The following is a 19,554-nucleotide window of genomic DNA, read 5'->3' as shown; positions in this document are numbered from 1 at the left end:
TGAAGGGTGTAGCACTTTGGTTACTTAGTTATGGCCATATATGTATATTTGAGGTCAAAGGTCATCGAGGTCACATGATATTTTGTCAAAAAAATTGTATTGCTAAGTTATCCCTATATACCAAAAATCAGACCTCTAGCTCTATTGGCTGGCTCAGAATTAGATATGCGCATAATTAATGAGGTACAGGATGTGATGTCATAAGGTCTCCCATCATACCAAATATGAAGGGTGTAGCACTTGGGGTTACTTAGTTATGAACATATATGTATATTTGAGGTCAAAGGTCATCGAGGTCACATGATATTTTGTCAAAAAAATTGTATTGCTAAGTTATCCCTATATACCAAAAATCAGACCTCTAGCTCTATTGGCTGGCTCAGAATTAGATATGCGCATAATTAATGAGGTACAGGATGTGATGTCATAAGGTCTCCCATCATACCAAATATGAAGGGTGTAGCACTTGTGGTTACTTAGTTATGGCCATATATGTATATTTGAGGTCAAAGGTCATCGAGGTCACATGACATTTTGTCAAAAAAATTGTATTGCTAAGTTATCCCTATATACCAAAAATCAGACCTCTAGCTCTATTAGCTGGCTCAGAATTAGATATGCGCATAATTAATGAGGTACAGGATGTGATGTCATAAGGTCTCCCATCATACCAAATATGAAGGGTGTAGCACTTTGGGTTACTTAGTTATGGCCATATATGTATATTTGAGGTCAAAGGTCATCGGGGTCACATGACATTTTGTCAAAAAAATTGTATTGCTAAGTTATCCCTATATACCAAAAATCAGACCTCTAGCTCTATTGGCTGGCTCAGAATTAGATATGCGCATAATTAATGAGGTACAGGATGTGATGTCATAAGGTCTCCCATCATACCAAATATGAAGGGTGTAGCACTTGGGGTTACTTAGTTATTGCCATATATGTATATTTGAGGTCAAAGGTCATCGGGGTCACATGACATTTTGTCAAAAAAATTGTATTGCTAAGTTATCCCTATATACCAAAAATCAGACCTCCAGCTCTATTAGCTGGCTCAGAATTAGATATGCACATAATAAATGAGTTGGAGCAAGAGGCCAAGGTCAAAGGTCAAGGCAATCCCCAAAATTGTGGAGTGCAGTTTGGTCCCTTACTGGCCATGGTCCAATAGACAATGGCTGTCTTGGACTTAAACATAGGCCAGAATAAGCCATTGCCATAGCTTAGCTGTATAGGTATAGGGGAGGTCAAAGGTCATAGAAAAATCAGAAAAATAATATTTAAAAATCTTCTTCTCAAAATTGGCAAGACCTGTGACCTTGACATTTGGCATGAAGGAGCAAGGCTATATGGTCTAAAAAGTGACTGGAGCCGAATTTTGATTTATCACTTGTTATGCAAATGAGCTCAATTTTAAAGTTTATTATCAAAATGGCCGAAAGGTCATGTGACCTTTTGTTATGGTCATGTGACCAAAAATTTACTTTCGCTTAGTTGTACCTGTGTACCAAATATGAAGTCTGTAGGTGCAACGGTGTTCGCGTGGTAGTTGCAAAAGCGCGACAGAAGAAGAAGAAGAAGAAGAAGAAGAATAATAATAATAAAAAACAGAACGATTACAATAGGGTTTCGCACCCATGGTGTCGAAACCCTAATAATAATAATCCAATTAGTAATTCGTCATCATTTCAGCCACAGAAAGGTACTTCACATTTGATTGTACAAGTATTATTAATGCCTTAAAACATTTGACACAGTTCTAATCACACTTCTCAAGTTGTTTTGTACATAAGAAACTTTCGCCTTGAGAAGAGTATATGCGGAAGTTCAAACCGAAACAACATGATGGGCGATCATCGAAAGATATTTTGTATATTTGATTGATGCATGCTACAGCCTTACACTTGAAACAAAGTTTATATAAGTTTGTCATAAGTGTGCCGATCTTTTGCCCATTGTCCAGATATTACCAGCAAGCTTAGTTTTTACGTCCCTTCGAGGCGTCTCGAGTCTTCTGACTTATTCAGAATACCCAATCATCGAGTAAATCAGTGAACTGTTATTATAGTTACTATATAATACTTATAGCCCCTAAACTTGTAATAATAATAATAATTAATATAAGTATTATATAGAAATAATAACGCGAATAATAATAGGTTCAATTTCCGTGAAAATTTCACCAATTCTGGGTCGAAAACACCAATATGATCATCGATTTCACTGCCCCAGGTTTCCATGGTAACCATTTTAGGGTTGAAAATTTCAGTTTTTCTAATATCCCATGAAAGTTACTTTGATTGTTATGAAAATTATCTATTGGGAGAGTTCGGGTCAGAGAACACGAAAACCAGACTTACTTTAATAGTTCAAGTTACCATTGTAACTATTTTTAGATTGAAAATGTTACTTTCTCCCTAATTCCTATTAAAGAACTATTTTGGTTAGCACACCAACAATATCACACTCATTGTAATGTGAGGTGTTTCCATGGCAACCATTCAGGAGTAAAAATTATCACTTTTCAAAGATTCCGCCTTAAAATCCAGTAACCAGCAGAATATGTTATATCAAAGGGATATTTTGGTTAGAAAGACCAAATATCCAGTGTAAAAATCCAGTAATCAACAGAAATATTATACCAAAGGGTAATTTTGGGTTAAAAAGACAAAACATGATATCCATTTTTACTGCCCTGTGTTTCCATAGTAACCTATTTGCGTTTTAAAATTTCAATGTTTTTCCAAATTCCATTAAAAGTAATCCCAGTTACATGCAAATTCTCCTAAGTGTATTTATCACAGCATGAACTCCATGTTCATTTTTGTTTCATGTTGCCATGGTAACCATTTAGGTAACCACAGTTTTTTTATTTTTTATTTAATACCATGCATATTTTAGATCAGGGGTATCTTTTTTCGTTAACCAGACAAGAAAGGCTATTTTACGAGATTTTGCCCATGAAGTGAATTTTCTAGTCTTTTGATGTGTATTGCACACCTTTAATACCCAAGGAAACAGGTATAATGGACGACAGTGGGACTCAAAAGTTTTGTGACCTATTAACAACCCGTTTCACTCTCAGAGTTGTATGCAAATTTTAAAAGTCGCCATGACAACCTGACAACAACATGGCCTTTTCAGCACTGAGACATACTGTAGCAGGGCTGAAAATTGGCCATGGCCCCTTCTGCCGGGAGGAGGCATAATTTCTGTGTCATTGTGATTGATACATTATTATCAAAATGCAACGAGAATGCGTTTTTATTGGCCATCGTTTCCTGTGCCTGTCATTCAAGTACGTCAGTTCAGATATTGAAACTTTGTTGCAAAGTTCCTCCGCACGGCCGGTCGTCTTCGTATTGTCCAGAACAAAGTCACATTATGTGCCCAGCTGGGTTTGACTGCATTTATCTACCTCGTCCCAAAGTGACGGACTGATCTTTCAACCTTTCAGCTTGGTGAAAAACGCATTTATTGATTCGCCAAAGGCCTGTGGATTCGCTTATTTTTGCACAAGTGCTACATGGACATAGGAAAAAGTTCGACTCACCCTAGCCCTCTCGATTGTTGAATACAACCACGGTCCATGATGAGAGTTCTCGAATCAAACTGTAGCCGTGCTCGAATACAAATGTCTTCTCATTAAATTACGTCATTCTTGATATACAAGAGTTAGCATTCCAAATCTGTCACCCTGTTTTTTTCAAAGTTTGGAGAAGGGCGGCATTTCCATCTGAATGATTGAACGACGTGAAACGCAAAATTCCATCGCATATTATCCGGCAATATGTACACTGTACAGTAGAAATACTGTACAGGTACATAACTACATAGCCTAAGCTTATACTCCACAAAATGGCCACAGGCGGCGTGAACTTTCTGAAAGGATTTCCTAAACGTCCTACTTGTTACCTTAGAGACTCACATGTGATGTCCTGAAAAATATTCTCTGCAGTAATTCCAGTTTCTGTCAACATGCAAAGCTGAACGACATGATTATAGCACGATACGTAGTGTGCAGACTACACATTCACGCGCACGTTCACTCAATTGCATATGCTCATATTGGCAGACTACACTGGCAAAAGAGTGCGCATGCGTAAAGTTGTATTTGTAGCACAGATCTCGCGGAAACTCATGCCTTTGCTCTATTTCCATCCCAAAACTTCCTTGATTGCTTACATTTAATGCACATGAACAAAATAAAACCAACAACGTCAGCATAGGGAGAGGGTTTATGGTTTTCGCCACAACTACAAATGCCACGCTGAAGATACGTTTACAAGGCCAATTACACTGGCATAGACTCTCCACAGTCGCTGTGCCTTGTTTTGTGCACGCCCACGACTGCCACGATGGGCCTGCATTCGAAGGCTACGCTGTGCAGCTCAGCAGCTGTGAGCACGCGCTGCCAGACAGTGACTGTCAGTTTTTGCAAGTATATGAATATTCATAAGGGTAGTGATGTCAAAAGGAACACCTAACTGGGCGGAGAGAATATACGTACGACAATTAGAAGTCACCCCTATTGACAAAATTAAAATAAACACCACTCTTTTTCAGAATTCCCACAGCTTCAATGAACTGTAATTAGATTTCTATATAATACTTATAGCCCCTAAACTTGTAATAATAATAATAATAATAATAATAATAATAATAATAATAATAATAATAATAATAATAATCCAATTAGTAATTCGTCATCATTTCCAGCCACAGAAAGTACTTCACATTTGATTGTACAAGTATTATTAATGCCTTTAAAACATTTGACACAGTTCTAATCACACTTCTCAAGTTGTTTTGTACATAAGAAACTTTCGCCTTGAGAAGAGTATATGCGGAAGTTCAAACCGAAACAACATGATGGGCGATCATCGAAAGATATTTTGTATATTTGATTGATGCATGCTACACAGCCTTACACTTGAAACAAAGTTTATATAAGTTTGTCATAAGTGTGCCGATTTTTGCCCATTGTCCAGATATTACCAGCAAGCTTAGTTTTTTACGTCCCTTCGAGGCGTCTCGAGTCTTCTGACTTATTCAGAATACCCAATCATCGAGTATATCTCAGAAAATATTCGTTTTTGTCTCGGGCAATGAATCTTTTAAATAGTGTCTATCATTTTGATATTGATCTGTTTTCTAGTTTTTGTGCCTTTTAAAAAAAGTGTTCTATAATTCTTTTATCTCTTGCTGATAAACCTTTTAGTGTTGAAGGTATTTGACGTTTGTCGTCTGTGTTTTGATTTGCTTGTGTACTCTTCTTTGTTCTGTCTTGTCCTCAATTTTGCTTTTTCTGTACATTTTTATATTGACTGAATCTCCAGTCATTGGGCCTCGCCTGTTGGGTGTCAGTGTAAATAAATAAATAAATAAATTGTCGACACAATGTTGTGCACAAAAGCTAATTTTCACCCTTTGGTTCGTCTATCATTTATAAAATGCCACTGATTAGTTTTGACGATGTTGTAATTATGTTACTACACAAAAAAAATGTATTTACATAATATTTATTAATTCGAAACTGGCAGCGGCCCATGAATATTTGAATAACTCTAAGAAACAAAACCACTTGTTGTACTCTTTGTAGTGACGTTGACAGATATGCAGGCTATAAAACCTCGTTGTTTAACACCTTTAATTCAAATACAATGTCGTTTTGAAAATAAATGTAACGATATATGCTTCTTTGTACAGCGAGAAAATCAAATACAATGTCGTTTTACGACAAGTGATCTGTTTTATAGTGTTTTATATTATCAATGATCTATATAACATGTGTTTTTCAGTTTTGTTTTGTTTTTGTTTATTTGTTTGTTTTTTATAAGCAATCTATCAATACGTATGTACAATCCCTTGGATAGTCCCTGAATAAGAAGATCATCAATTATGATATATTAGTAATTTTTTCCTCTTAACAATCACCAAAAGTTTGCATATTATGTGTATGCATTCTTGTCTGCAATTCACAATCTGCTTCATTGTAAAATACTATTAATACTTTTGTCATGATATTATTAGGCTGTGGAGCAATATCATATTGAAAATAAATCTTGGCAGTATAGATACCTCTAATTTGTTTAGAAGTTTGTATAATGATGGTAATGGTGATGAATATGATGATGATGAATATGATGATGATGATGATAGAATGATATATCTTTGAGTCCTATGTGCAAAAGTATGGAGTTTGCCAATCAGATGCCCTTGAAGTTATTTTTACCATAGTATGGCAGTCGTTATGCCTCTGTCTGATAAAGTGATGCATGCAAATGTGTTGTGTCACACAGGTTTTGAAGGTGATTGATTTTTCAGCCTTGTGCAATCTACGGTTGTTCAGTCATGTTTATTATGTGCATCAAATGTTGTGAATATGGTGTACTCGTCAATTAAGCATTTGACTTTCTGTGATAGTGCTTTTTGAGAATTATGACCAGTTAGTGGATGTTTTTGAGTAACTTGAAAATATTGGTATTGTCCATTGAGTCATGCATATTGACTCTCCACACTACGAGTTGAACTACGATGCAAACTTTTGTTCATTTCATTACTATGCGGCAACTTAAACCCAGCCTGCCAGCTTGTGTGTTGTAGAATTATTGAGTCAAGTTTACCGTAACACTCTAGGTGACATTTCAGCAATTTTTGAACTCTAGTGTGTTCAGCGTACGCATGCACGCCGCCAAACGACACGCAATTCGCCATTGCAGTACCAAAACGGGAAAGCGAGCCACTAATTCCACAGGATATATGGTTGAAAATCATTCGAAAGCGGATGGTATGATAGGATCCACGTCGTTGGTTTAATCCTGGGATACGGTTTTGGATTCTTCCTACCAAATACGTATGTTCACGCCAATACCTCTACCATTCATGGTCCAATCGTATAAGACCCATGGCCATATGCTGCCTCGATGGTTTCATCATTGAGACTGAAAGAGGTTTCACGGCCAACTTTATTAGACCCATTAAATTTCTTTGTTCTACCACGTCTCTCCATGTGTCGCCATCGTATTCTTTATCTCTATTGTTTGGGTGCTTTTTATCTCAACCTGTTCACCCCAATGCCCTGTAAACAAGTCCACGCTCACTATTGATAACAATGGATTTAGGCTAAACCATGGTGGTGAAAGGGTTACTGAGTTCAGAGCGAAGTGGGAGTGCGTTTGCCCACTGTAAGGGCACTCAGTTCTGCGACGATTAGTAAAGTTACTCATGTGCACATACACTGATGATTATGACTACATTGAAACGATGCTAACCGTTAGAAACGTTTCCCGTGGTGATCGAGCCCGATTGTGCGTGGAAAAATAATGGCATTTTTCACAAAATAAATTTGCATTTTTAGGTGAAAATAATATCAAAAAATCTAACACATGATCACTTGTGACGACTGGACAGTTTGTCACGAGCTTTCTAACGATGAGGCTACAAAATTATCAACATTTAGAAATTGTGGCTTACTTTCAATCGCCCTATGTTGCTTTCTGCGCCAAATGTATGCATATGCGGGATCATTGATTTCTGGACCACTTTCGGAGGATGCTTACTTTACTGAAAACGATGGCTCCGCCTTGCCGTAAAAGCCTCGACAGAAAGATTCTCAGTTTGATTAACAATGGTCGTTGACAAGTTACAAGACAACATAAACTACCGGATTTACAATGATCGTAAGCAAAACGGCGCATGTCCCTTTGATGTATAGTTTATAGAATGAGCATGATTGTAGCTCCTCGCCTGCATCAATGGTTTAATGCAAAATAAGCCCTTACATTTTACTTACTTCAACTGGTTATAGAAATAATACAAGACCCAGAAAATGATATTTCTATGTTACATGCTATATTAAAGTAAGTAAATTGCAGCAAATCTTGAAATTGGATTAAAAAGGAAGAACTATGTAACACTTTGGTAAAAATACACATCTTTTTAAAGTAGTATGCTCTTCGAAAGTGAAGCGTTCGCTCAACCTTTCCTCAATATATAATGAAACTTCAAACCATACTGTTGCCAAATCAAGAATAAAATCAGGGGTTGCTGGACAAAGTTTCGTGCCAGATAATCAGATTATTTACCGATATTTCACATTCAAAATGGCCATCATGCCTGTGTTAACTCTATGGGGAAAATAAAATATCCGACTTAAAAAAAATAAGACTATCAAAATTGTCTTACTCCAAGAGCTTTAAAATGGACTCCCCATAAGTGATAGATCAGAAAGAGTTCTAAAAACTTTAGAATCTGAATATCTACCCTTGGGCCCACGGTTACTCTACCCAAAGGCGGATCTACCTTGATAAATCTGTTCCGCACTCGACTCCAAAACCCGGAGCTGTTCACTTATTTCGGTGAAATAAAATGTTAATTCCCAGTACCCTTATACAGTAGTTTTAAACAATGTTCTACAATTGTTCAATGATTCGAAGCACCATGAAGACGCAAGCGACTCGCTTGTACATTCTCTGGCAATACATAAATATGCATAAACATCAAAGCACCTGGTAAGTTTGGGACTGTGCAAAGAATGTGGATGCAATACCTCCAAACCAACGTTTTGTTGAGAGATTGCGGCAAAAGCAAACATATCTGACATGAGAACTTTGGAGTCCATGATACTTCAATGTCAGAAACAATCGCTATACGATTGTCCCCGCTAGTACACTTAACAATAAATGCACTGACGATACAATTTTGATAGACCCCAGAAATTATGTCATCAGCATATTGACATGTTTATATGCAGGGTGTGAGTACAAGTCCGGTGATTGATAATTCAACGTTGTTCGGTAACAACTTATTACATGAAACAATAATTTGAAATAATTTGAAAAGATAGCGACTTGGTCCCTTCAACTCGAGCTGAAATCACAGATATTAAAAATATATTGTCATGGCCACATAGGGCCTGTTACAACCGATAACGTAGTAACTAACCGATAACGTATCAAACCGATAACGTAGTGAAAAATTACCGATAACTTAGTAAATCAACTGATAACCTAGTAACGAACCGATAATGTAGTAAATTTTTCTAACCGATAACGTAGTAAAAATTTACCGATAACGTAGTAATTTTTCCTAAACGATAACGTATCAACAAATTTACCGATAATGTATCAAATCCATGGGAACAGATTCATAGGGATAGATCTATCGTCGATTGATCGATCAATCCATTGATCAATCGATAGATCGACAGGTTGATCGATCGATGCTCTGATCTATCAATCCATCGATATTTCTATCGATTGAATGATTCAATGAATTGATCGATTGCTCGACTAATAGAACGATTGATAGATCTATCTATCTATCTATCTATTGATCTCTCTCTCTCTCTCTCTCTCTCTTCTCTCTCTCTCTCTCTCTCTCTCTCTCTCTCTCTCTCTCATCTCTCTCTCTCTCTCCTCTCTCTCTCTCTATATATATATATATATATATAATATATATATATATATATATATATATATATATATATATATATATATATATAAGTTGGGAGGACCTGGAAAACATTTTTCAACATGACCGATTATAAAATTCCTTACAACGTCAGTATATCAAAATGACAATAAGTCTTTACAATGTAACTCTCATCCTGGGACTGAATTACAGGTAAATCTGGACTCATTGTTCAATTGAATTCCTTATAATTTTGCAAGTTACTCCTGTAAGCAAGCCAAGTCAACAGATTTTGTTGACAACATATTGCCTTTTCTTTTTTTTATCCTTTCTGTCGCGATTCACGTCAAGTCACATCTTATTTTGAAGTAGGATTACGAAGACATCACAAAATTATTGAGTAGTCCACATAGCTGATAGAAAAAACCGCTTAGGCCAAGAGAAATAAGAAGTTTGTTTCTTTTCCCCGCGCGTGTCAATTCAGACCTGCCACGTCAATCTTTTTTCTGCTCATAAGGAAATAAAGTTTAAAAACCCCGCAAAAATACGCGACGATAGTGCATAACACAGTGCTTGTATAAAACAGAACTGTAAACAAAATAACTGACACTATCATTCCATTGAGAAACTGTACACATATCACTGTTATATAAGCTTACAAAACTGTGCATTGCTGCACTAATAAAAAAAATGAGAAGAAAAAAACGCGTCACCGAGTTCACTCATACACTTATATTAGGTTCCTGCATATTAATCACTGATATGCTTACCTTTTTCAAATACACCCGATTGAGATTTTCAATAACATGAAAATCGTCAATTGTACGAATAAATCACTTATATTCTTTGGTTAATCACTAATACGCAGTTACTTCTATCGGTGACGTATCCAATATGTGTGCAAAATTTGCGATGTGTCGGGTGATTGCGGTATTGCAATTGTGCTGCTTGAGCCAAATACTGTTGAGAACGAGGCAATGTGATAACCTATCTATCTATCTATCTATCTATCTATCTATCTATCTATCTATCTATCTATCTATCTATCTATCTATCTATCTATCTATCTATCTATCTATCTATTGACCAATTTATCGGATCGATCGTTCTATCGATTAATTGATCTACCTTTCTATCAAATTAATAGATCCTTCGTTCTATCGATCGATCTGCCCATCAATTTATCTATCGATCGATTGATCGATCGATCGACGGCCATCTATCAACATCAATAGATAGATCGATCGTATCTTGAAATCGATCGATCTATCGCTCCATAGAATCGCTTAACTAGATATTATCAGTTAATTGATACGTTATTGGTTGTTTTGATGCGCTATATTGTTGACTTTTCTACGTTATCAGTTGAGTTAATCCGTTATTGGTTCATTGATACGTTATCGGTAAATTTGTTGATACATTATCGGTTAGGAAAAATTACTACGTTATCGGTAAATTTTACTACGTATTTGGTTAGAAAAATTTACTACGTTATCGGTTCGGTTACTACGTTATCGGTTGATTTACTACGTTATCGGTAAATTTTTACTACGTTTATCGGGTTTGATACGTTATCGGTTAGTTACTACGTTATCGGTTGTAACAGGGCCTATATAAAGCATCTGCCAATGGTGTGCTGATTACCAATTAGTAATGTGTTGCAGTCAACGAATGCATAGAATGATAAGGTGGTATAAGTAAAAGTAGTACATGTAGTTGGTGGTTGAGTAACATTGTGAAATGCTGAAATATAGAGAATGATCAGTCTCTGTATGATACAATCGGATTGGACGATAACATGGAGCTCACTTAATTAATATTATTATTTTGTAAGTTTTTCCGTAGATAACCCTTATTAAGTGATGATTAAAAATGCCACTCAGGCTTGGCTATATGTCTTGTTCAATTGAACCTTGTTGTTGAATGCTGTTATCTACAACCCTTGTTCCCGGTCGTTTCCGACCCAATAGACCCACTTCTTGCATGGACCGTCCCTTGTTCGTCACGCTATTGAAGTAAAGGACTCAGAATAATCGAGTCAAAATCCACCAACTTCGATTTCTGTCTTGTTAATTGCTATTCACTTAGGGCCTATGGGGAAAATATCAAGGTAAAAGTTGGCTCTAGTTTTGACAGTAGCTATTGGACTTCCATGCGTACAGATGCGAAACGTGGAGTTCCTTTCTTTAATTGTTTCATGTAAAATATAACATTATATATAGTCGCCTTAGAAATACACTCAAATATATATATATATATATATATATATATATATATATATATATATATATATATATATATATATATATATATATATACCGATATACAGACTTTGTCACATGCCCATCGAAATCATTAGAAATGTAGAACGTGATTGCAAAGTGTTTAAATTAATTACGCCCACCCAAAGAATGGTCTTGCAAAAAAAGCTTACAGTAATGACGGTTGAACGGGAAGCTGATTGAACGGATTCAACTGAATAGATATGGAGTTTCAAAAATCGCACCAGAAAGACTCGAAGAAAAATTTAAATATTGGGAAAGTTTATGCTCAGTATTTTGATGCAATTCAATTAAGGTAACAGATAAAAGTGTGATAATGTATTTTCATGATCATACCAATGTATATTTTATCCTTGAATAAGCTTACTGATTCAGCCAAAGTGTTCCAACCATGGCACGAAAGATGACATTTTTTCCACTTATGATACAGCGACGGTGTGATACCACGTGATTTAGCCGCTTCTACCTCCATGATAAGGGTCATTTGAAATGGAATTTCGTTTAATGAGTTGTTAATGACTTAAATTTGAAGAATTAAATTTAGCTATGTTGTTTCTACTCCAGTTCATACCCTCTACCACACTCCCAGATCCATGACTGTGATTGTAAGAGTAGGCCTACTGAGTTGTGCGTCTGGCCTCCCCTCTCGCCGCTCAAAAAACGATTGAAAAATCCCTTGGGAAAGTGTCTTCGTTTATTTAAAGCGAATTAAATAGAACTGATTGATTAAGTCACCCTATTAGTTTCAACAAAACTCACTGAGCTGGACAGTTTTTACCTACGTCACCTGTAGAAAAGAGCAGGGAAGTTGCTAGCTGTGATATCGCAGCGGTACTTGTGGCGTGTGTCGAACGCGCTCGGGTCATTGGTTTGGGGTCATCGCCACAGTCCCGCTGCGAGCCAAACCACAATCTCCACCGCAGAGTTCTTATCGGCGTGTATTTCCCACAATTTCTTGCGCTGTCGCCGATAGCGTAAGCGCGATAAGAACTCTGGTTCGAGAGTGGCCAAACCATAGGCTTCGTTGGCAGTTTACGACGAGACCGACCGGTGTCGTAGATTTAGCTTGCAAAATAATGAACTACATTAGCCTTAGCCCTGTGTACAGGTCTGTGTGTTCCCGGCGTGATACGGCCTCACCCACACCACACCACAGGTGGGGTGGAGGCCGTATAACGCCGGGAACACACAGACCTGTACGCAGGGCTACATTAGCCTTTGAATAATAAAACTTGTATCATCTTTGTCATTGACTTATCTGAGATCATTCTGTACGCCTGCTAACTCCTTGAAGATAAGAGCACGTATTTTCGACCATTTTCCCGTGAGCCGTCGACGGTTTCTACGGATGTTTGCTCGATCGCGCGTACAACACACTGAATACGTTGTTGGGCAAATGTTCAAACTCAAGCAGGAACCATCGACGACTCATCGAAAAACGGTCGAAAATACATGTTGTCACAGTCGGGTTCGTTAGCAGGAGTAGAGGATGAGTCGTAGATAGTCAGTGATACAGTAGCATAATTTTATTTATTGCAAGCTTTATCTATTTTATTATTTTGCGAGCTAAATCTACGACACCAGTCGGTCTCGTCGTAAACTGCAAACGAAGCCTATGCGTTGGCTCGCAGCGGGACTGTGGCGATGACCCGAGCGCGTCCGATACGCCACAAGTACCGCTGCGATATCACAGCTAGCTAGGAAGTTGCTGCCAGCTGCTCTTGAAACAACGAAAGAATTACACTATCGCGTCGTTAGGGGCGCTACTCTAATCTTGTAACCTTTCACCCCTGCGCAAACACGATGCGTAAAGCGTTGCTAATCAACCGACCTGAAAACAAACGTACGATCTGTCCACTGAATTTTTCGTCGTGACACGTTTCTCTCTACGGTCTTTCCTGTTTATAAGGTAATTATTCAGTTATTTTCCTATAGCTAAAATTGAATCTTCACTTATTTGAACATGCAAAATGCCAACATGTCTATTTTTTGCCTTACTTTGGTCCTAAAGCTAAAAAGACGCAAAAAAGACAAATCGCCAAGAAACGTTGACAGATGTTCGTTGTGTGTCTCCTCGAGACACACTTCAACAGATGTAATGTTACAGCATGGCATTTTATTTATTTCGGTTTTGTTTGGTTTGAATTTTGTGCAACCAAGATGCTGTATGCTTAGAATATTTTCTTGTTGAAGTCTTCTCCAATTTTAAGGGCGAAGCCGCCAACAACGTCAACGTTTCCAAAGGGCTTGAGTTCCATGATGAAACCTTGAATGTTTATAAAGTCAGCCTCATTTATGGCATGGCCAATCCTCTGGCTTTCTCTCAAGCAGAACTTTTCCGAAAGTTATGTTACGGCCGCCACCCACGTCGAATGTTACTAAACTTGACTGTGAAATGAATTGATTTGGCAAGTACAAGGCAGTCCGTCCTGGCCGAGACCATGGCACCAGGACAACTCAGTGCGACCGGTGCGTAGATCAGTGCATAGACGTCAGACCATAAGGGGTCGAGAATCTATGGTTCTCCACACATTTTATGTGGTGTATTTGCCTTGACAACTAGTCACCCCATGTCAAAGAAGTTGTATGATTTTTTCAAAACCCCAACACTATCATCATTCTTAATGATTTGTATTGACAGTCAATCATGCCAGGTGTTCAGGGAACAGATGCACCCATGTACTGCTCACAGCAGATCAACATACCACCAGATCTGCCAGACATTCTCAAACAGTTTACCAAGGCAGCTATCAGAACACAACCTAAGGATGTCCTCCAGTGGTCAGCAGCGTAAGTATATAATTTCCAAGTGAGAAGAAGATATTCATATTCAATTCATACTTCATATACAGATACATGTCTTTTCCATTGATATCGATACACACTACAGTACATGAATCAATAGTTCCACAGCAGTTCTACCATGGAAGATAAATCCCTGCAAACTCAAGTTCTCATTCGATTTTCATAACAGCATTCTCTAACTGAGAATTTCAATGGTATTGTCGTGTTTCAATCTGTACAAAATTTGCAGTTTATTATGCTGAATCACTCTATCATTGACTACAGTTGTGGCGATCATGGAGTGGTTGACCTCATGACTTTCCATCTAAGCCTATGACAGCACTTAGAAGTGTAGATTCCGGTATGAGTTTAAAATGGAATAAAAGTTACAGTCAGCTAGCTCATGATGAAAGCAGCTTTTTCTCACCCCATTTTTTCATAACCATTGAAAGCAGTTGGCCTGTACAAAAGTTCTCTCAGGAAAGTATTACCTCTCAGTTATGACCTATTCACCCCCAATTCCTTGTATGAAGGTCCACAATCACCATTGATAACAATGAATTTGAGCCAAAGCATGGTGGTGAAAGGGTTAAAATAATATCAACATTCGCCAAACACTGTTCCAGTAAAAAGTGCACAAAATGTTTGACTCAACTCCCGTCCTCATTTGTGGCTGGTGTACAGTGGAGTAGTAAACCTACATGTATTTTCAATGTCAATATTGCAGTACTATCACACAGTAATGTAACTAGCTATAGCCCAGGTCTTATTACCAAACCAATGTCTGTATAAATTTCCCAGTGATCATGTACCTGGGTCAATGAGATTTTACATCTCCCAATCATATTTGCAGATACTTCCATGCCTTGGCAACCGGGGAGACGCCGCCTGTCAAAGAAAGGCTAGAGATGCCCACAGCAACCCAGAAAACAGACACAGGCCTGACACCAGGATTACTTGCTGTTCTCAACAGACAGGTAATAGATGTGACACTGCCTTTTAGAACAACTAGCAATGTCCTTGTCGTTACATCTCTCCATCTTCAGCAACAACCGTCAGTTTGTTTAGAGAACAGTGGAAAGAAATATGCTAGAAGTCTAAGACACTCCCCTAAGGTGTCAGGTGTTAGCAAGATTGTAGGAACACAAAGTCCTATATGAATGTCCCATAGCATCCTATGGATCAGTTAGTAATGTGGTAATCCCATAGGATATAGGATTTTTTTTGCAAGGGATGTATTGAAGCCTCAACTTTATGCCATTTCTGAATATGTACTTGTACTTGCCCATTGTCCATTTATTGATACAATCCAATATTACAGCTGGCTGGTCTCATTGTTTAGTTGTTAGTATGCCCCGAGCCATGCTGATGATTCATTAGTGCCGTTCAACATATTCATTGTGATTCCAGCTCTGTGATCACCATTGGTAGCAATTGGTTGTTTTGGGCAAACCCTTGTGGTGACAGGGTTGAAATATCCCACTTCAGCTGTTGTACCACAGTTCATCAGCCTCTATCATTGGGAAAAAATTGGTCTGATCACTATTTTGATTTTTTTTTTCCTCTTGGAAATATTGAATACATTTGTATCAACATCAGGGTGTATATTGTGAACATTTTCATTTGCAAAGTGTACATCTACCTGTTCAATCAGAAATGAAATCCATCCTTGCATCCAGATTTTATGTGAATCACATTACACCGGTTATCCTCGAAACCATACTGCCAATTCTACAGAGGCTCACACCTGTACTTCACAACTATATAGTGCATCTATTGAGTAAAGAGCCACAGAAACATGCTGGAAAAACATTTTGTAGATAATGGAGTAACTTGTGACTTTGTCTAGTATACATTTCCACCACCCAGTGACCAAATTGCAGTTCAGAGATAGAGATATCTTACTTATTTCAGATACACCGTGTTTCTTTTTAGTTCTAAAATCAGGAACAGCATAAATTATACATGAATTTTTCTGTTGACAATAAAATTCAATAGAAATCCTAAGGGGACAGAATTGTTCAAAGTGACAGGGTGCTGTCCTATATTGTATGTTCTGCATTTTTTGTGTGTGTTCCATGTCATACGGCCTATTTGTTAAGATGTATTACACTTTCTGACCCTGTTAGTTCACAAATTCAAAGATATTAATTTCTGTCGGGAAATTTTCCCACCCAGCTTGGTCCCAAAAAGATGATTTCCCAAGGAGAGCTGGAGAAGAAGTGGAAAGACAACTGTTTGCCTCAGGAACAGCTGGATAATTTGCTTTCGGTCGGCAGTTTTGGAAACGAACTCGAGTGGTTGAAATTCTTCGCACTCGCTTGCTCATCACTGTCAGGGGTAAGTGAACAATAATAGTGCATCGATCTCCCCCCCTTCCCAACCCCCCAGTTTGCTATGTGTAGTTCTGACTAAAGGTTGAAAACACAATGGTCAGTCCAAATCATAGTGATATGAGGGTTGTATCACTTTACATCACTTGAGACTGCATCAATTTGACATAATTAATTGTCAATAGGATTTTTACATGTTTATTCACCCTGGAACATATAGGTATATGGATTATTTCCCATCAGAATTTTTTTTCAACTCTTAACAAGGACAGAATTGCTGAGTTTCTATCAATTCCTACAGTACAAATGTTTATGCACACCGGTTAACAGGTTCATCTGCACTGTTCAGATCTCATGGATTTCTGTCTGCCATATTTCTACACAGAACATTACACAGGCAATGAAAGTCATATGTGAAGTTTTAACAAAAGACCCCGAGGGGGGAGCGGCTCGCATCCCGTACCCGCTGTTCCAAGACCTGTACACATACCTGGCACAGATAGACGGCGAGATCTCAGAGGAACAGATACAGAGTGTCTATGAGTATCTCCAGTATCATGTGTAAGTAGTCAAGACATATCATGGCCGATTCGCCAGTCTTTGTAGTCACTGAGGCCATGTGATGGTAATTTTGCAGCCAGGAATGTGCGTTTTGCATAGAGAAATCAGTTGAGATCACTGTACCAGGCACAGGTGAACATACAGTTTTACGCTGTTTCATTTGGTTTAAATATATATGAGTAAAGAACACTCCTGGTATAATTTCAAAAAGAACCCATCAAAATAGATAACAATGATATTTTAGAGTAGGGACAGGGGGATCAATGCTTTGATCATATTGAAAAAGGACAGAATAATCCTAGAGAAGGATGCGTATCAAGACAATTTGGAAACTGAATTAAATTTTTACAAAACATGCAATAAAGGAATGACATGAACAAAATACACCAATAGACCATTCAGGGAAAATAAACAGCAGAATATTTCATAAAATGAATATCATTTTCCAGATTTCTCGTTAGCAAACAGGTGTAAATACATCTGTGACTGCAAACTCATTTTCTTATAGTTTCTTACATGTATATGTATACTATTTATCCAACAAAATATACGCACACAGTCAGTAAGACCCTAAGCACGGAGGTTTTTGAGTCAAAAGATTTTTCCTTGTGTCCTTCACTTCCACAATAGATTCTGACACAAATAATCTTTAAAGGGCCAGTACATCTAGCTGTAACTTTTGTGAATTTTCAATAATTTTTTTTAATGTCAACTTCAGTTTCTTGTTCTACTCCCTTAGCATGTTGAGATACATAGTGTTCAACATGAAACTCAGCATCTAGATGTATAGACTGCATTGTTATTGTTGACAAGTGGACTCTGGTCAGTGCTAGAGTTCAAAATGGTGTCAACAATAACAGTGACTTGTACACATAGAGACGCTATGTTGAAAAGCTAGATAGGTGCTGTGCTTTTAGAGTAGAACAAGAACTTGCCATTGGCATGCAAAACAAAAACTTTGTAAAAAAATCATCAAAAATTGCAGCTACTAACCCTTTAAGGTGAGGACTTTCAAAAAACTTATCATTTTCCTGACTCTATTTTTTTTTATTTTTTCCACAGTGATAACCAGGAAGGTATGGTAATGCCAAGGAACTTCCTCAGCAAAGACTGTCCAAGCCTTGGATCCTAGTCATGTGATACTGACAGCCCTATTTAAATATTTTAAACAATTTTTCTGAGAACTTTCTATTGTCCAAAGGATGTGGAAAATGACAAAAGCACATTTAAATAATATTAACGAGATCTGAAAGGCCAGACATTGGAAAGATTGTTACATACACAATCTTGGAATTTTATCCCAGCCTGTAAAAATTTGATGAGAGTGCGTAATCAGCAAATTTTGTGTGATATTTGAGTGACAGGTTTGGGATCGCAGTCGGTGTAAATATTAATCATATGGCTGGAGTTCAACTGAATGTTTGTAAATAAAAGTATTACAGTTCACTATATCTATGATAGCAAAGAGGGTTTTTCTTCTATATGTTTCATTTTGACTTTGTGTATTGGGTATTTGCAACTGGAGATATTAAAAACAGAATCAATGTAACTGGTTTTTGAGTGTGGCATGAAATCTGCCATTGATGTTGCACAAGTGGAGTCTTTGAGGAGACTTTGCATCTATACTGAGGAAGAAATCATCACCCATCTTCCACTGCCAGGTGTACATAGACTGAAAATGTTAATGGTGGCACTGTTAATCAATCTGGAAAAGCAAATAGCCTATGATCTATTATCACAACATGAACTTTATTTCATCAGGATGAAAGAGACCATATTCAGTTGTGGCAACTCTGTCACCATCCCTCCATTACTATATTTCTGTAACGTTTATAATAAGATCTCTTCACAGAAAGGAGGTCCGTTGCAGGGCAAATTGTCCCCTGCTTCCTTGGCACATAACCCCTATATTCAGGCAATAATATTTTTATTACATGCCTCTTCACACTTAATGCTATATGACATTTAGTTACAATGCAGGGCATTTTCAAACAATTTTACCATCATTCACCAGAATCAAACAGATTTTAACAAAGTTGAAATAGTAGTGCACATATCGATATTTTACATCTAGCATTGAGCGTCTACTTTGACATCAAAAACATAGAAAGGGCTTCACTGGATCAGGTAACCATGGGAACTGTTCAGTACATCGTTCACTGGCCCACTAACATCCC

At 37.5% G+C, this 19,554-nt stretch overlaps 1 protein-coding gene across 1 annotated transcript; it reads left to right on the top strand.

Moving 5' to 3' along the window:
• Positions 1–13,473: 13,473 nt before the first annotated feature.
• On the top strand, positions 13,474–18,828 carry LOC139132251 (ropporin-1-like protein). The gene is made up of 6 exons (XM_070698643.1): positions 13,474–13,608; positions 14,341–14,489; positions 15,337–15,460; positions 16,662–16,823; positions 17,202–17,377; positions 18,440–18,828. Exons 2-6 carry the CDS (start codon positions 14,347–14,349, stop codon positions 18,507–18,509), a joined length of 675 nt encoding a protein of 224 aa, XP_070554744.1. The 5' UTR covers positions 13,474–13,608; positions 14,341–14,346; the 3' UTR covers positions 18,510–18,828.
• The last annotated feature ends 726 nt before the right edge of the window (positions 18,829–19,554 follow it).

This window comes from Ptychodera flava, chromosome 1, assembly GCF_041260155.1.
Source record: "Ptychodera flava strain L36383 chromosome 1, AS_Pfla_20210202, whole genome shotgun sequence".
Classification (NCBI taxonomy): domain Eukaryota; kingdom Metazoa; phylum Hemichordata; class Enteropneusta; family Ptychoderidae; genus Ptychodera; species Ptychodera flava.
This window is presented reverse-complemented; position numbering and strand designations above follow the sequence as displayed.

Coding starts and splice junctions, on each gene's coding strand:
- LOC139132251 (XM_070698643.1), top strand. CDS start 14,347: ATGCCAGGTGTTCAGGGAACAGATGCACCCATGTACTGCTCACAGCAG. Junction 14,490..15,336: donor GTCCTCCAGTGGTCAGCAGC/GTAAGTATATAA, acceptor TCATATTTGCAG/ATACTTCCATGCCTTGGCAA. Junction 15,461..16,661: donor TTGCTGTTCTCAACAGACAG/GTAATAGATGTG, acceptor TTTCCCACCCAG/CTTGGTCCCAAAAAGATGAT.